The sequence below is a fragment of the Puma concolor genome, chromosome A3, assembly GCF_028749965.1.
Source record: "Puma concolor isolate L17-30 chromosome A3, mPumCon1.1.hap2, whole genome shotgun sequence".
In the NCBI taxonomy this organism is placed as follows: Eukaryota; Metazoa; Chordata; class Mammalia; order Carnivora; family Felidae; genus Puma; species Puma concolor.
The window spans coordinates 49,912,691-49,932,396 of record NC_141669.1 but is presented as its reverse complement, the minus strand read 5'-3'; the positions used below and the strand labels follow the sequence as shown (position 1 = coordinate 49,932,396).

At 47.1% G+C, this 19,706-nt stretch overlaps 1 protein-coding gene across 2 annotated transcripts in view; it reads left to right on the top strand.

Annotated features, from left to right (window-relative positions):
• HK2 (hexokinase 2) overlaps positions 1 to 19,706 on the top strand; it is a 63,207-nt gene that overhangs the window by 27,832 nt on the left and 15,669 nt on the right. For both annotated transcript variants that reach the window (XM_086700759.1, XM_086700760.1), the window contains exons 3-9: positions 8,013 to 8,161; positions 12,941 to 13,060; positions 13,671 to 13,766; positions 14,578 to 14,677; positions 14,965 to 15,148; positions 17,957 to 18,112; positions 19,388 to 19,621. In XM_086700759.1, coding sequence (XP_086556885.1) covers positions 8,013 to 8,161; positions 12,941 to 13,060; positions 13,671 to 13,766; positions 14,578 to 14,677; positions 14,965 to 15,148; positions 17,957 to 18,112; positions 19,388 to 19,621 — 1,039 coding nt within the window. The remainder of the gene's footprint in view (positions 1 to 8,012; positions 8,162 to 12,940; positions 13,061 to 13,670; positions 13,767 to 14,577; positions 14,678 to 14,964; positions 15,149 to 17,956; positions 18,113 to 19,387; positions 19,622 to 19,706) is intronic.

The following is a 19,706-nucleotide window of genomic DNA, read 5'->3' as shown; positions in this document are numbered from 1 at the left end:
CTAATAATTTACTTGAAATTGTATGACTAATATACGTTAAAACCGGATTTGAACCCCTGGTCTGCCTGCCTGAAAATCTTAACACACTCAGAGCCTACAAAGTATTGAAACATATTTTAATCCTTTGAAGGGTGGTTTCACATCTATGGAGTGAATGCAACACTTCTGTGACTGGAACATATTTCGAGCTTAAGAAACGTTTCCTGAGTATGAACACACCAGGATGGTGCTTTCCGGTGGTGTTCTGGGAGATTTGGGGGGCACCTAATGTGTTTATGTCCTCCAGCCCCTTTCCTTCAATTGGTGCAGCTCTGTTTTTCTCCAGTTTTACATTTTGGCATTTGGCATCTTATTGCTTAAATGATTAGAAGACCAATGGCGTAGAAGATCAGATTACCCCATTCCTTGATTGCTGTAGACCCAGCATTGACTGTGTCATTTGATACCTTTAATAACATGGAGTTACTTTATTTCTGAGCTATTGAGTGGGGTCCAGCATTGTATGGTAATGGGGTAGCAGGGATCTTGGGGCTTAAAAAAAGGCTGCCAGATGTGGTAGTGGCTGTGGTGGTTCCAGGTACATGGGAAATAACATGCCTCAAAACCTGTGTCTGCCAAAGATAGTTTTGCTGGATTACCTATCCAGGACCTGGGTTGGAGACCATGCCATACATTCTTAGAGCAGTCTATTGCAGTATGCTAGCAGGCCCTTGAAAACTAAAGAATAAACAGGATCTCCAACCCAGGGCTACTCCATGGAAGAAGACTGAATGTTCAGTGCAGTCATCTGGGGCCCCTGGAGGTGTTCTTGCTATGGCAGGGCAGGCAGGAGCTACTCCCTTTTGGGGCATTGAATTATGAAAGGGCCATTTCAGGGACTGGATGTGAAAGTGTGGATATGTGTCTTTGACCTACCTCATGGTTCAAGGCTGCATGTGTCTGGCATTAGATGACAAGAAGGGATGACCTTATGGTTGGATATAACATGGCCCTGGGGTGACCAGCCATCCTGGTGTGCCTGGCACGCTCCCAGTTTTAGCACTGAAAGTCCCATGTCAATCTTGAGCAAACAGAGGTGGTTGACTATTGTACATAGTCCTGGAAACCAGGGCTTCATCATTGCTTGGCCCAAGAGTCTTGTGGCATCCTCCTCACCAGCTCTGGTTCTAGACCCGTCGTCCACAGTGCTACTGAAGACCTCTTGAAAACAAAGCTAACCCTGTGCTTAAAATCCGGCGTTCTTGGCATTGGCATTTGCTACATGTATGTAGCCATGCTGTAGGATCCCTACGTTGCAACCACTCCTGATGTGCCATTCCCTGAACACACCATCAACTTCTGCACCCTTATGTATGTCCCCCTTTCCATGTCTGGCAACTTCATCCCATCCTCTCAGACCTGGCTGTCTTGTGTTGCTTCCCAAGAAGCCGTCCTTGTCCAAGCAACCAGTCATTTCTTCTTATTGGTGCTCCTACCATGTACTAGCCACAGTGCATCTAACTACTTCCTTTCTCCCCGTCCGGTCAGGTACTGGGTTGCACACAGCACCAGGTAGCCGAGAAGCGGTGAGTGTTGTGTTCAGTGCCCAGTGTTGAAATAGCTAATTGCAGACTGGGAGGCACTTTGTTGGCAGGGTCTAGAATAGATTTTCAGTGTTTGACTCTCAACATAGTGATTTTTAAAATGTTGGTTTTAGTAGTGGAGCCCATTCCCAACCTTAAACAAAATGAAATCTTATGTAGAACCCCATATCTAAGACAGTGAAAGTAGAGGAAAGAGATATAATTGGAAGTGAGGAGGTGGGGGGTGAGGTTGTACCTTGATTGGCCTTCCTTGACCCACCGAGGCCAGACTTCACCACCTTCAAGGATCCCAGAACTCTGGGAATGCTGCGTAAAAGCTGCTAATTCAGAAAGAGGCTTCTGGAGCTTGTGGTTCTGAAGAAGTTCTGGGGTGAGGGGACTGGGCTCTGGCTCCAACCATAACCCTGCAGGGCACTGCCCCTTCTAAACGAATGTGGTTGCCTTTGACGAAGGTCACTGTTGCTTCAAAAGACAAAACCAAACCAAAGCTGTTTGCAAGTCACTGTTAGAGCACTGGTGGGCGCAGTGCTGCAAGTGCTGCTGGGAGGAACAGGTGGTGGAGCTATTTTAATTAGTGACAAGTACTTAATGATTGAAAATAGATCCTGTTGGAAAATTCAGTTGGCCCTTGCCTTTCCTTCCTCAAAAATTGTGTGAACATTGCCAGGTACAGGCCACGTATTTGTGTGCTGTTAACAATGAGGGAGTTACGGCCTGCTCCGACACATTCTGGTGTCTGATCCACCAACCTGATGGGGACTGTCACGTTCAGGTGGCCAGTCTAATGCCATTTTAGTTTTCCTCAGCCTTTTCCTGAGACAGGTGAGTTCCCAGGAGAAATTGAAACCCTTTTATCTTGCTGACCTTATGTATTTGGTAAGAGCCTCACTGCAAGTGGGCAGAATGGTAGTCCAGGATGGGAAATGAGTCAGCAAACACACTCTGCCAGACAGAACACCTCGGATCTTAACTGTTGGGCAATTTGATGGGGATTGGAGGGTGGTGTGACTTAATGCCCCTGTCGCCAGTTCCTCTTCACTGGGTGCCAGCGGCGCTTCTTTGAGTCCTTGTTTTCTTTCAGAAGAGGGTTGGTATCTCTTCTCTTGTCTGGTTTTGGAGGGAAATGCTTTTAATTAGGAGGACCTTCAGCAGAGAGGGCCTGGTGGGAACAGAGTTTCTATGTGATTGTCTGAGATGGCAGCAACTTGTGGCTACAAAAAAGCCTGCATCAACAAGCTTTGGAAGGTTCTGGGCTCCTGGGGGAGAAGGACGCTTCACCTCTGGCCAGAGGATGTGTGTCTGCCAGCTCCCATTCAAGTCTGAGAGCACTTGGCCATCCAGTAGGCCTGGGGGTGGGGGGTGGAGATGGACTGCAGTCACTGATAAAAGATTAGGGTGTCTTTGCTTTCTTTTTCAGGCTTTCTGAGGCTTATTTGCCTCATCCTGGATTCTGTGTCAGGTCCTCCTCAGCTTCCAGGAACGAGAGACATGGGTATGGTGCAGTGGGATAGGCACGGGCTCTGAGGTCAGATGGACCCAGCAGTCATTTATCCCTGTGTGACCTTAATCAAATGACTCAATTTATGAACTGCAGTATCACTTCCTCTGACACCCAGGCCAGCTTGGAGATTGCTGGTGACCTCTGGCATTATATACTTTTGACATTATTAAAGAAGAATTTCTTATTTGAGGATTTACAACTTTCCCATGAAGGAACCTCCTAGCTCATCACAATAGACAACTTTGCTAGAGAACCAGACCTGAATTATGAATCTTGGTTTCAGTTACTTGACCTGAGTCTTGGTTTTTTCATCAGGAAAATTGGGATTTTAATGCCCCATAGGGTTGCTGAGGTAATTAATGAGCTAATGCTTATAAACAAAGTGACCATCACTTAACAAATGTTAGTTTATCTTCCATTAAAAACACCTACGTGTTGGGCTCTCAGTCAACTCAATCTCCCTTATACCTGCCTCTGCCTTTCCATTGTTTCATTACCACAGTCATCCAGATGCCAATGATGAAGTCTGAACTCTGTCCCAGGGACGAGAGAGATGAAGACGGGGTTCTGTCTTCATTTTGCTATAAAATCACCTTAAAAAAAGTAGAGCGGGAGCTGAGAAATTAGCTCAAATGGTAGAGTGCTTGCTTAGCATGTGAGAAGTAGTGGGATCAATGCCCACATTCTCCACAGCTGAATTTTATGAAGGGGGTTCTCCCACCTGGGCCAATTTACACGAAAATGGTGGCCATGGGAAAATGGTGGCCATGTGGCGAGCAGCTGGGTGCCCCTAGCAATGTGCCTACTGTGAGCGATGGATGGGGTGGGGGAGCTTCAACAACAACAACAACAACAACAACAACAACAAAGAAATACAGAAGATTAATTTGATCTTTCAAATAAACCTCAAGTGGAACTTCACTTCCTTTATTTTAGCAGCGGTGGTGGCCACATTTAGGAGGAGTTGGGGGGTGTTAGAAAGGGAGGGCTACTACTGTAATCTTCAGAATTTCTATGGACCAAACCTAAAACCCAGAAACCACAAATACTTTGACAACATAAAAATTAAAAAGTTTCTGCATGCCAAAAATGCCGCAAATAAAATGAAAAGACAGATATCCAACTGGAAAAAATAATTATAAATATACAACCAAAAAACTATTTTCTTTAATATACAAAGAGCTCTTTTAGGCTATTAAGAAAATAATGAATGTATTTTAAAAAAAGGCAAAAGATGTGACTAGAAAGTTCACAGAACAAGGAATTCCAAAGGACAGTTAACAATTCAAAAAGTGTAACCTTACACAAAAGAAGGAAACCAAGTTAAAAAAAGGAGATACCACTTAGACCAAAGAAGTTGGCAAAGATTAATTGCCACATAACATGAGACCCTGGTGAGAACAAAACTTAGTTGTTGGTTTGTGTGGAAATTGTTGAGAACTTTTAGGCATGAACTTGTAGGCAATGTCTTCCGAATTAAAAACACAACATCCTTAGAACCAGCAATTCCAACCCCTTTCTTTGAATGTGTCTGTTAACAGCCTCCACTGTTTTTATAAAATAAATGTACCTAAGGACACCCAAGAAACATTAATAGTGATTATTTGGAGAAGAAAAGAGATTTGCTTTTTATTTTTCCCACTTTTGTACTGTTTGAGCTTTTTTAGAAAAAAAATCAGATGTTCATATTTTATTATTTTTAGAAAGTTAAATTGCTTTCCAGACATAACAGCATGCTCAACAATGAAAGAAACCTTACCTCTGACCTGATGGTCTCATGTATAAACCGGTTGGTATTCAGACATTTTGTTTAACAAATGAACCATCAACGAGCAAATGCAATAGGAGATGTTTTCTTAATATGTTGCCTCAAATATGTTACCAGCTATAATTCAGCAGAATGATTTCTCTGGACCTTATTGGGTCCTCTGTCACATGGCTGTGCACTTTAAGAAACCTACTGTGGGCATGTTTTCCGGCCCTAGAGCCTTGCTCCCACCCCCACCCTGTCTAGTCTGACGGTCCCAGGCCCATAGATGTGATGCTCCTTCATGCTCCATCATACACTCCTCTGTCTGCTCTCGGCTTCTGGAATGTCCTAGAAGGTTCACGGTGGAGGTGGGACTTGAGCCACTTGAGTAGGTGTAGGTAGGGATTGGAGGGCCTGAGAAGAACTACATAATCAACAAAAGAATAGAACAGTAGTTTTATTGATGGTTTACTGTGAACCTACATATTTGAGCATAGTGTGTTTGGTATTTCATGTCCACCTCACAACCCCTGGGAGAAGTCAGCATTAGGGGCCATGTTCTGTAGGTGAGGTGACATGCTCAGAGGCCACATAGGTAGTGAGGAAGCTGAGCTGGAATTTAAAACAAAGCCTGTCTGCCCATCTCTGAAGGCCCAGCCCTTCACCACTGCTCTGTGGGAGCCTCTCACGCATGGTGTGGGGTGAGCACTAGGAAGGGTCTGTCCACTGTCCCACGAGGTCACCTTAGGATTTAGCTCCAGGAGTCCTGGTGCTGGGTCTGCCTCAGAGACATTAGACCCTGGAAGGAGTACAGTCCTTGGCTGTGGTAGTTGTGATCCCATGTGTTTGCAGAAGGGGTGCCGGGGAGGAGGGATGCAGAGGAATGTCTGTTCCGGCAGAGTCTGAAAAGAAAGCAAGGGATGACATTCCTTCCTGGGAACGGAGGCTGGGCTGGCCTTGAATCATGACCCCCGTGGTCGCCGATTCAGCGCATTGCATGCATCCTAGGCTACAGAGTGCTGATGCAGGCAGTTCATCTTTGATTTTCCTTTTCATCCCCCATGACAACCACCACATAGCTTTTCCTGCAGTCTGGCTGGGTTCCCACTACCAGGGGAGGCTCAGAACTGGAGTGCCTGGAAAAGTCGCCCATGGCCACGAGAGGGGCAGAGTCACCCCAGGTGGGGTTGATGTTGCCCCAGCTATTTAACAGTTGTAGCTGGTGGGGTTGGGAGGCTCTCCAGATGCCAGAGAGGGGACTGAAAAGTAGCGCCCCAGAGGAGGAATGCTCAAGTCACTGGGGCAGGTTCCAGTGGCTTTTCTTGGACAGGTTCCTTCTGTCCCCGCTGGTGAGGGTGATTTTGCTTTTCAGTCTGAGAGGCAGCCCTAACAGTGGGCCTGGGGGACGCCGGTGTGGGGGTTGGACAGTGTGTGGAGGCCTGGATGGAAAGTTTCTAGTACTTACGGAGTGTGTCCTAAGTTCTCGGCACTGTGCTGGGTGTTTAAGGCACAGTGTCTAGTTTTTCCCCTCATAACAACCACCTGAACTATGATGTTCCCATTTCAGAGATGAGGCAGTTGAAGCTCAGGGACTTGCCATGGCCAACATGGCCAGAGTTCTAACACAGGTAACGTGGGCTCCAGAGCCAGGCTCTGTATGTTGCTACTCCCAGACCACAGTTGTGTGCTCTTAGGCTGTGGGTTGTGCCCTCAGGGAGCCGGGCAGAAGTAGCTTTTCTCAGGGCCAAACAGTTATTGCTGTTGAGAGGGCCTGGGCACAGAATGGATCCATGTTGGCTCATTCAGTCAGAGCTTTTCCTGCCCCTCCCAATCCATTCTGCTGTACTTAAGTGGCTGTCACCCACCTGGAAATGGGCTGAGTGTTGACAAATATGCCAATAAGTGAATTCCCTAGGAAATAATTCTGTTTCCTTCGAGAAGGTGTGGGGCAGGGCAGTGGAAGACTGGTGGAACCACTGCTTGTGGGGGAGGCTGCTGAGGGAGTGAGCCCACCTCCCCCAGCTCTTGCCTGCCCTGCCAGCCCCCAGCCCTGGCTCTGGCCTCCGTGCCTCTTCAGCACTTTTGTTCTGTGCCATACAATGGAGCGTGTCCCTGCAACCAGCTGTATTATTGTCTGGAATCTGGATGTTTCCTGTCGACACTGCTCGTTTCCTGGGAGGGGGGACTGTGCCTTCCTGGTGACACCTGAAGATCTTGACCCACTTGTGTTTGTGGAGTCTCCCTGTCCCCCCTTTATCCCCGCTCTGTAGCCTGCCTCCGTGGATCAGCTGAGTGGCCTGACTCTTGTCTTACATGCCCTTGGGTCAGCATTCTCTCACATTCTAATAAGCCTGGGATCTTTTTGGGGGGCACCTGATTGGCTGGTTTGCTAGGCCTCTTAATTTATAGCCATTGGATCCCATTCGCGTCATCACATGACCCTCTTATCCTGCCATAGGATATTGCTATCATTGTATTCAAACATTAAAAAGTAAATTTTGTATGGGGACCACAATTTGGCTGAAGACCCAGGGGCCCATAGGCCTATAGCAGTGTGCTGGGTGTCCTGGGGCACGAAGAGCAAAACTGAGGCGTGGACTCCTGGTACGGAGCTTGATGGGCCCCTTGAGCTTGATGGGGACTTGGCTGAAAGTCCCTGGGAAATAGTTAGCTCTTGTGAGGGAGTGGGTAGCCTATCATTGGATGTGAGGCTGTGTCATTGTGTGAATTTTTATTTTTTATTTTTTAATGTTTATTTTATTTTTGAGAGAGAGAGAGAGAGAGAGAGAGAGAGAGGCAGAGCGCAAGTGGAGGAGGCTCAGAGAGAAAGGGAGACACAGAATCCAAGCAGGCTCCAGGCTCTGAGCTGTCAACATGGAGCCTGATGTGGGGCTTGAACTCTCGAACCTTGAGATCCCAACCTGAGCCGAAGTCAGACACCTAACCGACTGATCCACCCAGTCACCCCTCATTGTGTGAATTCTAAAAGTAATATAAAGGTGCATTAAGAAAAAGAATCAGATCATCATAATTGTTTATGGAAAAAAGTAAGACCCCTTGGCCACTCCATCACTGGTAGATGACCAGTGTTTATGGAGGGACTCATGGGTTTTGAGTCTTGGTCTCTGTGAAGATCTTGTCTTTCCTAAACTAATAGTGGCCTTTCCTCTCTCTATAGAACATGGAGAGTTTCTGGCTCTGGACCTTGGGGGGACCAACTTCCGTGTGCTTCGTGTAAGAGTAACAGACAATGGGCTCCAGAAGGTTGAGATGGAGAACCAGATCTATGCCATCCCTGAGGACCTCATGCGAGGCAGCGGCACCCAGGTATGACCCTTCTCTCAGAGCGGCCACTGGGACTCTGGGCCCCACGGGAGCAGACTCTATTCTTCCTCTGTCTGGGGGAAGGAGACCCTGACTAAGGTTCAGGTTTCCTGGCGTATGTCTGCCTGGTGATCCCTTTCTATGCCTGGAGGTTGAGTGGGGCGCCTCCATCAGGAGAGGTGCATGCGGGCCAGAGAGCAGGGAACATGTGAATGAGGCCCTGGGGTCCGGATGTACCATAGCAGGTGGTGTTTTGATTTGCCATGTCTTTTGAGGTCTGCTTGCGTGGGCTGGTTACCGATGAAAGTCTGCTGTCAGGACGCTGGGCCCAACGCTGCCGGACGCCTGTGATTGGCAGTGATGCCGCTGAATAGCAAGTCAGAAGACACAGTTGTGGTTTGACACCGCCACCTGCCACTGTGGTCATTCTGCAGCCCTCTTTGGTGTATACTTGCTACCGTAGCATCACATGAAAATGGAAGTTGGCCCTTTACCTTTGTGGTTATTTGCTCTTTTTCTTCTTGACTGTCTAAAACAGAAGGATGCACACAGGGATGGAAGCCTATTGAGAAAGCATCAAAATCCAGTCTGTCCCACCTGGCACTGCAGTGGACATATTGCCCCAAATCCTGCTTGGTCATCCCCATATCTTTGTGGCTTCTAGAGCATCTAAACAATCAAAGGAGTGAATGCAGAAGAAATGTGAAATCCAAGAAAGAATCCTCTCAGTAACAGCCAGAAAAAAAGCAGCAAGGATGGAATTGCCACTGTGATAGTCTCCAAACATATATTGAGCTTCTACTATGCATTGGGCAGTCATCCTTGCTGGGAATTAAAGTCCTGGCCTCTCCCCTCCGGGGCTTACAGTACAGCTGGACCACCAGGTCACACACCCCACCCCTCACAGAAGGTCATAAGTGGGTTGAAGTGGATGAGTGACTGTCAGGAGGAGGAGGAGCTGACACATGATGACCCATTGTGTGTCAGGCTGAGCAAAAGCTTTTTGTATGCATTTCCTCTTTTTGTCCTCATGCTGGCCCTGTGAGGCTGAGTGTTCATGTTATCTGCTTTATAGATGTGGAATTGCGTTTTAAAAGATTGAGTGAATGACTTGGCTTTAGATCATAGGGGTGGTTGGGACCAGAGGCACAACACAAAGCCCGATTGATGACATTAGAACCTGCATCTGCACAACTCTAGGGGGCTCTGTCCACTTGGTAGGCCACACGATGTGGTCCATGTGAGTGGTGCTTCCTGGAATTAGGCAACATGGTGGTCCTAGATCCCGACTACCTGCCCTGCTTCCAGAGTAGGAGGTGCCCCCTGAAGGGGCTGGTGCTCCTACAGACAAGAAATCTTGGGCAGGCCCTTTGGGGGCTGTCCCTCCCAAGAGTTCCCCCAGGGGATCCCTTCTAGAGAGGGGACTCTCACTGCCACCACACCAGAAGTATCTGGCCAGGTGGTGGGTATCAGCCACGGGTCCAGCATTATTTTCTGCTCTTGGGTGTCCAGGGAACCTGGTCTCCCCTTTTAGCTGCTCTGCAAGAACCTTCCTTGGGGTGTTCTTCCTGCTCCTTCAACTTCTCTCAGTCCAGTCACTGAAGACATTCCTGGATGATAGCACTGCTATAGGGATCACTCTCAGCTTGAGCAGTGGTTATTCCTGTTGTATTTTCTACACAGCGTGTATGCAATAAAAGAGTGAATGGAGGAAATGAAATCCAATAAGATGCACTTCCAGTGTGGTCACCTTTTCTTAGGCCTTAGAGTTTAGAAGAGGTGGGGCCTAGTGTATGGTTCTCACCACACTGGGCCACCTCCTCAGAAGGAAATTTCAGACCACAAGTAGATCATGTGGGGGAGATACTTTTAGACTCTTTATTTGTCCCTGGGTACAGCTCTGAGGGTAAATCTGCTTTCCTTGTTTTAATGCTGGGGTTGGACAAGGGAGGCAAAATCCTTGAGACTGAGATTTGAGCTCTCACATAGCTCCAGGACATACAGACAATGTTTAGTCCAAATTTGAAAAAAAAAAAAAAAAAAAAAAAAAAAAAAAAAAAATCTGAGATCCACCGGGAAGAAACATAAAGCTATTGTGATATTTTAAAAGTTTTGAATAAATGGAAAAGTGCTAAATAAAAATGAAACCTAAGAAAATTAGAAGAAAATACAGGTGTTTATTTCACCCTAAGGAAGGGAAAGAATACTATATGCCTGAAGCAGAAACCAGTTGGTAAGAAGATTGGAACGAAATTTATAGTGGATATTTTAGTGGTGGAATTGCTGGTGCTTTTTTTTCTCCCTATATTTTCCTTATCCTTTTTTTTTTTGGATGGTAGGTATCAGTCTTTTAATTGGGAGGAGAACAAATGGATTTTAAACGTAAAGTTTCATTAAAACCAAGACCAAATCACCAAACCCTAAACTTGCAAAGGTTTCTGAGGATCTGTCAACCTGGACAGTGTGGGTTCCTGGATAAAATCTGTCTTCAGGCACATAAACTTGCACTTGAGAGCAGTGAATTGCAAATTGTAATAGTGGCCACTTTAGATTTTTAAAGTGTATCTTATGGGAAGGGGAGTGAACAGATTCTGAGACCAATAAGGAAAAGGAAACCATTCTAACCTTATGAAATGATGCCCTTTGAGACTTTTTATGGCAGGAAGGTATTAGCTCTTTCTCCCAGTATCTTATCCTTAGATCATCAGCTAATAGAAAAGGAGATAGTTTTCCAATTAAGGAAACTGATGGTCTGCTCTTTCTTGCTTAACCAAGTACTGTCTAGTAGAACTTTTTGCAATGGTAGAACTGTTCTGTATCTGCCCTGTGCAATATCGAAGCCACTAGCTAGCTACTAGTGGCATTGAGCACTTGAAATATGGCTAGTGTTGTGACTCAAGAAGTAACTATTAAATTTTTTAACATTTTAAGTGATTAAGATAACAGGTGGCTAGTGGCTACTGTATCAGGCAGCATATAATTTAGTGCCTCTTCACTGCCATTCCTCGTTGGCAACACAGTTGGAAAGGGAGCAGTGGATCGGGGCTGGATGAGGGAAACCATTTTGCTTTTCCCCCCTTCTAAAGCTCCCCCTCTTCATCTCTGATGACTAGAGTACCAGGAAGAAGGTGCTGGGAGTTGGTGATTTGTAAATTTTGTCTCTGATCAACTTCCCAACAGAAATCAGAACTTGTTGAGTATCTATCTAAAAACCCTATGTCATATTAAAATACTTGGCTTCTGCTCAAGGTAATTAGCACTTGTGCATTGGTGATCCTCTTCGTGAGAGAGGTTTGTCATTGCCCAATCTGTTTGCTCTTGAGAATGTTTTGGTTTGGAGATTGAGAGTTTCAGCATCAGCTGAGGTTAATTTTGCATGTGATTAGACAGAAGGGCAGGATCAATGCAGGACATTGTTAGAGCTGGCCACCTTCTAGATGGGGTTGGCCTGTCTCCCTGGATCACTCCCACTGAGCATACCCCAGACATCTGGGGAGCCAGTGGGCCTCTCAGCCTACCCTGCCACCTGCAACCTCTTAATTCCTTTGTAAATGCAAATACTTTTTGGGGTTTAGGGCAGTGGTTCTCAAACCTGCTTCAGGATTACCTGGAGGGCCTCACCCCTGCAATTTTTGATTCAGTAGGTTTAGGTTTGGGCTTCAGAATTTACATTTAGAGTATGATGGTAGTGTTGTTGCTGGTCTAGGACCACATTTTGGGAACCTCTGGTTTAGTGGGATCTTCCTTGCTTCTGTCTAGAAAAAAAAAGGTATATTTTCATCCATCCCCCTTGGCTTTTAGATTTTGCCATCTGGTCAACCTGGCCCGTGGCACCTATTTAGTCTCTTTGGCCTCTGCTTACTTTTTGTACCAGAGTGCCCCTGGCCTCAGCCTCTAAGCATCTGGAGGGAGTCACTACCTCTCTTTGAGGATGCTCAGTGGGCAAGAAGGAAGCTATGGGGCTATGGGCCTTGGGACTGATCGAAAGCCTGGATAATTGTAAATACAGCTTTTTCTTAGAAGCTGTGGGTCCTGCTTGGCATGGTCACAGTTGTGAGGCTGCCCATCCGTAAAACCCTATACATTCTTCAGTGCTCTTCATGGACTTACTGGGTTTTTCATTTTGAAGTTAAAAAACAAAGATACTTCTTTGAAATGTTCCTAGGAAATTACTTTTCTAGAATGGAAGAAAAATATGCGTTATTGTTGTTGTTGTTATTGTTATTATTATTATTATTATTATTATTATTATTATTATTTTGTTAAGTTCATTCTATGAATGCCAACCAGAGAATGTCCCATTCCCTCCCCAGTCACAAGAGACAGGGATGCTAGAATACTTCTTGGCAGTAAGATGGGCTGTCCTTTCTGAGACAGTCAGCTGTGCACCCATGACAAGGAGTGTTCTGGCAGAGCCACCAAAGGATGTTCTGTTCCCAGGGTATGTGATGACTTTCTGACTAGCTTTAGCTATGATTTCCCCTGCCTCACAGGGTTATTTTGACAGTGGTTTGGATAAGTAGTTTGAGTGGAAGACAGTATTTAATCAGCACTAACTGCTGTGAAGTCCTTATATGTGTGACTCATTTAATCCCTGTGGTAACTCTGAGGGCAGGTACAGTTGTCACCCTCATTCTATAGGTGAGCAAATTAAGACTTCAGAAGGGATACGTATCTTGCACACATTCAGCTAGTTCCTTGCCGAGCCCAATGTGTATGTATGCTTTTAATTTCCATGTTATTCTCCCTCCCTTCTCATCTTCTTGTGTTGTGTGCCCTTAGCTGTTTGACCACATTGCTGAATGCCTGGCTAACTTCATGGATAAGCTACAAATCAAAGACAAGAAGCTCCCCTTGGGTTTTACTTTCTCATTCCCCTGTGTCCAAACGAAGCTAGATGAGGTAAGATGAGTTCTTTAGACCCTTGTTGCTTCATTCATTGGGCTGGGAGGTCTGGGATGAACTTTGAGCCAGTTGCTGCTGTGGTTTTAGAGGCGGCTCTGATGGTTGTTTGGATGAGGTTTGAGTGTTAAGAGTTCTGTCCTTCTGGGTGAGTGTATGTAGGTCTGGGGGGGGGATGGTGAAGTATCAGAAGTGCGGGGGGGAGGGTCTTTATCACTCTTCCCTCAAAGAACAATATGAAGTACATTATCTTTATCCCTTGTAGGGAAACAGGAATGAGAAATTAGGAACTCCTTTGATCTAGAGTATCATAATAAAGATCCTTGGAAGAAAGATGCCTGGGGAGTTAATGATGAGAGTATCTGATTTTGGCATTTCTATAGCCTGTTCTTTTCAGTTCTTGGGGGCAGTAGGTCATGAAGGAATCATTCATTTAATCTTCTTTCTGGGTCTTTGATGAGGCCCCAGTTTCTTTTTCCTAGGCTAGTCAGGAAGTAGTACATATATTTAAGCACGGTTGTAGTTTAGCTTAGCTCCATGGCAGAGGTCTCCACTCACTAATGGCTGTTTGAGTAGTGTGGTCAGTGTTCATTCCTTGGTCCTTTTCCAGAGTTTCCTGGTCTCCTGGACCAAGGGGTTCAAGTCCAGTGGCGTGGAAGGCAAAGACGTGGTTACTCTGATCCGGAAGGCCATCCAGAGGAGAGGGGTGAGTTGGGGAGGCAGGAGCTTGGGGTCTGGAGGCTCTTTACATTCTTATGGGTCCACTCTGAAATCTTTCCTAGTCTGTTCCCAAATCAGCATGAGAACCTTTTTGTGGTTCTTAAGGAGAGGTTTTCTCTTCCTTTCTCTGCTAGGTTTACCTAATAAGATTTAATTTTTTTCCAGTTTTATTGAGATATAGTTTACATACAGCTAAATTTAAGACATGCCTCATAATGATTTGGCATCCATATACTGCAAAATGATTGCCACACTGATAATCTTACATATAATCAGATGCTTCTGGGTCTTCAGATTATCACGATGGATAAATAATCTTAGCCTCAGTACAGGAAAAACCCTTCAGTCTTTAACCTGAAGAAGACTTGAATATCATTTTCAATTAAGAAGGTTGGGATGATGTTGGCATTAGGATGGAATGAGGCAGAGAGAGAACAAGATAAAGGCCTGGTCACAGATGTTAGGAGGGAGGGAGGGAGAGAGAGAAAAGAAGAGAGAGAAGGAGAAGGGGACAACAATGACAAAGTGGGCTCTTGTGAGTGCAGTGGTGTCTGTAAACTAGACTGCAGGGCGGTGGCTTCCATGGTGAGGACATGCAGGGTGGGGAGTGAGTTGCTGCTGTCAGACTGCATCTGAGCCCAATTCCCAGCTCTAACCTTCTTTGGCTTCAAGTAGGGTCAGTAAGGAGGCAGCCCTAATGCACTTGAGCTCTGTGCCTTGCTGCTCTTTATCTCCATCTTCACAATTGCAACCTTTCTGTGATGGTGAAGGTCAGAGCTCCGCTTTTATCCCTGTAGGACTTTGATATTGATATTGTGGCCGTGGTGAATGACACAGTTGGGACCATGATGACCTGTGGTTATGATGACCAGAATTGTGAGATTGGTCTCATTGTGGGTGAGTGAACAATGGGTGTGGGGGCTGGAAAGGGAGGAGGGCTCCACGGCCTGCATGACTCTTTGTAATTCATATTAGAAGAGAGTGGTACAGTCACTTCAGAGGGCTGAGCCAGGATTTGTGGGTTGGAGGTGGTTGTGGACTGGACCATGTTGGGATACTCCAGGAGCCTGCACTGGGGAATCCCAACCACCCTAGGTGGTCTCAGGATGGGGGAGTAAGAGGGAGCTGGGGGCTGGAGAGAGGCTGGTGTAGGTGGGTGCTGAGCAGTCCCTTGTTTTGGCCAGGCACGGGCAGCAATGCCTGCTACATGGAAGAGATGCGCCACATTGACATGGTGGAGGGCGACGAGGGGCGGATGTGTATCAACATGGAGTGGGGGGCCTTTGGGGACGACGGCACACTTGATGACTTCCGCACTGAGTTTGATCAGGAGATCGACATGGGCTCCCTGAACCCTGGGAAGCAACTGTGAGCAGCACCCCTTTTGTGTGGCGGGCTTGTGGGGGGTGTGTGGGCTCAGGAGCTGAGGTGGGATCCGGCCAGGGCTGGGGTGGGGGTGGTTCTCACTTTTGCTTTAGTCTTATATCCCCAAAAGGTTGCTGGGGCAGCCACTGGTTATGGGAATGGTGTGCTCATCACAAGCATTGTGACTATAAATTGCTGAGAGGGCTCTAAAACAGATAAAACAAGTAGACAAACCAGAGTGTAGGTAATAATTTGTCTACGTCCTTTAGAGCTTTCATTTTAGAAGGTCCTTTTCTAAGTGTTGGCCCTGCTCTTCTTTCTGCCACCTTAAATTTGTAAGTTGTCCTTAGAAACAGTCTGTGAGTCACAGAAGAAAAGTCATGTTGAGGTGGCCAGGGGGAGGGTCTCTGAATGCTGTTGTCGTAGCTTCCACCTCTGCCATTGCCCAGAGTAGGAGGCCAGACGGTTGTCTCCTCAACACTGGCTGAGGCTCTGAACTCAGGCATATGGTAGAGTTGCCTGCGGGCTGAGCTGGGCCCCATGGAGACCTAGGGTCTCCGGTCCCAGCTCTAGGCAAACCCAAGGCCTGTGGAAAAGCCAGCTAAGGAGCCTCCTTGGCCGCTTCCTAGACCTGTGGCCCAGCAGGCATTCTTGGGTGGACAGGACCAGGAGGGCCTCCAACATTTTGCACCCTGAGTGTTATACTCTCCAGCCTGGCTAGACTTGATTTTTAGTTTCTTTTGACTGTTACGAAATAGTATTTCACTCTCATTATTACACCAACATTGGCCCAATGTCCCCTATTAGCAATCTTGAAACCGGGATTGCTGTAAACTCCGAAGGCAATTACAAAATGTTTTGAGCAATTCAGGCCCCCTCTGGTCTATGCTATGTTGCTATGACTATTGCAGGAAAGCCGCTGGCATAGATCTCTGCTTGGGGAGGAAAGCCCAATTCTATAAGCCAGCTCAGCAACGGGGACCCTTTTTCTTTACAGGGAGAGTCCTTACTTCTTCAAAGCGTGGTTTATTTAACTCATAAGCTTCTCCCATGTATCCAAGCATGAGTCCACTTACTTGCAATTTTCATAGGCACACACTGGCTGTGTCTGCCATGGCCGGTGAAAATTTATGGACCCAAAAGTCATTTATTCAATGTCTGCCTCTAAGAACAAGGCACACCCAAGCCATTCTGAGGAGCCATATGCCCTTTAAAGGGTCAGAAGACAGAATTGCCAGCCCGGCCTTGGGAGCACACCACTGTCTCAGACTTAGACAAATCAAAGGTTGGGCTAACCTACCAGAATGTCAGCTAAGGTAGCCCTGAGGTCATTATTGGGCTCCAGTAGGAACTTTTCTCACTCTTTATGTGTTTCTAAACAAATCTTTTTCTTTTTTTTTTAAAGTTTATTTATTTTTGAGAGAGAGAGCGCATGTGCACGCACAAGTGAGGGAGGGGCAGAGAGAGAGGGAGACACAGAATCCGAAGCAGGCTCCAGGCTCCGAGCTGTCAGCACAGAGCCGACCCGGGGTTCAAACCCACGAACCGTGAGATCATGACCAGAGCTGAAGTCGGGTGTTTAACCGACTGAGCCACCCTGGCACCCCTAAACAAATATTTTTCTAAATGTTGACTGAAACAAAGTGTTTTTAAAAAGCTGGAGTGAAAGCTTTTATAAATCACTCACACTTCGGAGCCCCACTGGACCCCTCCCGTATCTCTATCTCCTAGCTATTTTGGAAAAGGTGTCGAGGCAGACAGACACACGAGGTCCTTAGTGTTAGAGCCAGGCTGCCTCCCCAGGCAGTGTGCCTGTGCTGGTGCTTGAATCCTCTGCTCAAACAATGTTGTGAGCTCTGCACTTAGCTCCAGTTCTGCTCTACGTACCTTGTCCTGGGTCTTCAGCCAGTCACTTCCTGAGGGCCATACCAGGTGGGTTGTACCAGGTGACTTCAGAGTCCCTTCCACACTCTTGCTCTGGGTTTCCTCACTAGAGCCCAGCTTAGTTAGTGTCTGCTGGCCCTGGGGGCCACCTCTCTGGGCTCCGGATCATTAGATGCCAAGGAAGGGCCTTCTTTGCCACAAAGAATGGTGAAGCTTCAGTTTCTCTGACACAATTTGAGCCGGAAAGACTGGCTTCTAAAGAAAACAGCATCACCTAGTGTTGAAAAAATAAGTTAGCCGATTGCTTGGGGGCGGGCCTCTGCCTTTCTAAAACATGCGTTTATCTGGTCCCCTCCCTGCTCAGAGACTTCCAAAATGTCCCACTCCCAGATTCCCAGACCATCTGACATTTAAAGCTCCTAATCTGGCTCAACCTGCCCATCACCCCACCCCTGGGGTTGTGGGTTGTTTTCCAGAAATCCACAAAGGATCTTGCAAAAGGAGGACAGTATGAGACCTTGAGTTGCTGGGCCTGCACCCCTGATTTAATCTATTGACCTTTTTTTCCTCTTGTATATAAATATTGAGGTTCTATACAAAGTTTCATCTTAGAAAAGTATTTCCTGGCTAGAGAAAAAAAAAATGTAAAGTCACTTTTACTGTATGTAACTTACTTTATTTAAAATTCGGGCTGTCCCAGAATATGTCGCACATCCCCTGGATGTTTAGTTTGGCTGCTAAAGGCCTTTTTTCTCCATAGTTCAAGGCCCCCTTGGCCTACAGAGATGGCCCAGACGTCCCTGATCCTGCAGCCTCCCCTGAGCTGTCACCTGTCTGCACATCTTACTCCTAGCAGCGCCATCAAGTTAACATGTCATTGTGCCTCCGCTTACATGTACTTATTGTTTGGTCTGTATCTCCCTGCAGATTTGAGAAGATGATCAGTGGGATGTATATGGGTGAACTGGTGAGACTTATCCTGGTGAAGATGGCCAAGGAGGAGCTGCTTTTTGGAGGGAAGCTCAGCCCAGGGCTCCTCGCCACTGGCCACTTTGAGACCAAAGACGTTTCAGATATTGAAGGGTAAGCTTCCTGGTCCTTCTCTCTCTGTTCACTGGATCCCCAGAAGAGTGGACAGGCTGTTGGGGAATGAGGAAGGGGCACTGACCCTTGACCCTTCAGATTTGGACAGCAGGAGGGCCTTGCTCAACATGGGCCATGGCGGGCCTGTAGCTTGACTTCACTTTCCAGATAGTCTCCACTCTTGTGCACTACCTAAGTGGCTCATGGTGTTGCATGGGTGGGGGTCGGGCCGGGCTGAATGCTGGAGGCTCCCAGGGAGCCCCCTGATGACTCCTATGCATCTACTTTCTTTCCCTTCAGAAGCTCTGACATTTATTTCTCTGTTGGTGATTCTCCAAAAAGGCTCTCTCTTGACACCTTCTTCATAACAGAAGGAGAGGTCCCTGTTTAGAGCCCTGCTCTAAAATTTACCCACTTAGTTCCAATAGGTAGATCTGAGGCCCGCATTTCCCAGAGCGACATGGCTGGGAGTGAGGGTGGCCTGATTTTTGTTTTTTCAGTTAACAGTATCCAAAGAGTTGGGTCTACTTTCCTGTTCTAGAGACTTCCACTTGTTGCTTGAGCTGGCCCTGTCGTTTCAGGGACCAAATGATGGAGAGGTGGGGATTTGGGTGCTAAAGGGAGAAGTGAAACAGTTTCCTATACCTTCAGATGGAAACTCTTGAGCGGATTGTGCCTGCTTGTTAAGCCCTGAGGGGATGGAAGGGTGTATACTGGTGAGGCACTTAGTTCCCCTGAGGAGAGTGCTAAGCTCACTGCAGTAGACTCTAGCACAGTCTCTCGCATAGATTAGAGCAGTGCCTGCTCCCTCATGAAAGGCAATGAGCTGGCTGCTTCACAGAGAGAAAATGGGGTGGGGTCCACCACGGGACACTGTTCCGTCTACCCCTAGGTAAGCAAACACAGCATGCACTCACACACACACACACACACACACCCCTTGATGTGTGAAGCCATGAGAGCAAGGCCTTGTCCTTACATCATGTACCCATAAAAAATAAAAAATATTAGTTTTTCTCAGTGGGAGAAAGGGGCACTTGAGCAGTGTGTGGTGTGTGTGTGTGTGTGTGTGTGTGTGTGTGTGTGTGTGTGTGTGTATGTGTGTGTGTGTGAGATGAGCCTCATGTTGGCTCTGTTGTGTTTTCCCCTTTCTCTACCCTCACTGGGAGATGGTATTGGCTGGAGATGAACGGTTTCCTTGTCAGCTGACATACCCCCTCCCCCTGGCCACAGTGGGTTGGACACAGGCCCACACACTGTCCTTCTGTTTCCTAGGGAGAAGGACGGCATCCGGAAGGCCCGTGAGGTGCTAGTGCGGCTGGGCATAGACCCGACGCAGGAGGACTGCGTGGCCACTCACCGGGTGTGCCAGATTGTGTCCACACGCTCAGCCAGCCTGTGTGCAGCCACCCTGGCAGCCGTGCTGCGGCGCATCAAGGAGAACAAGGGCGAGGAGAGGCTGCGCTCCACCATTGGGGTTGATGGTTCTGTCTACAAGAAGCACCCTCAGTGAGTCAGTGTGCTGGGACCCATAGTGACAGGGCCCCCAGAGCACTTGGAGACCACTGACAGGCCTGAGAGAGACCCTAGTGAC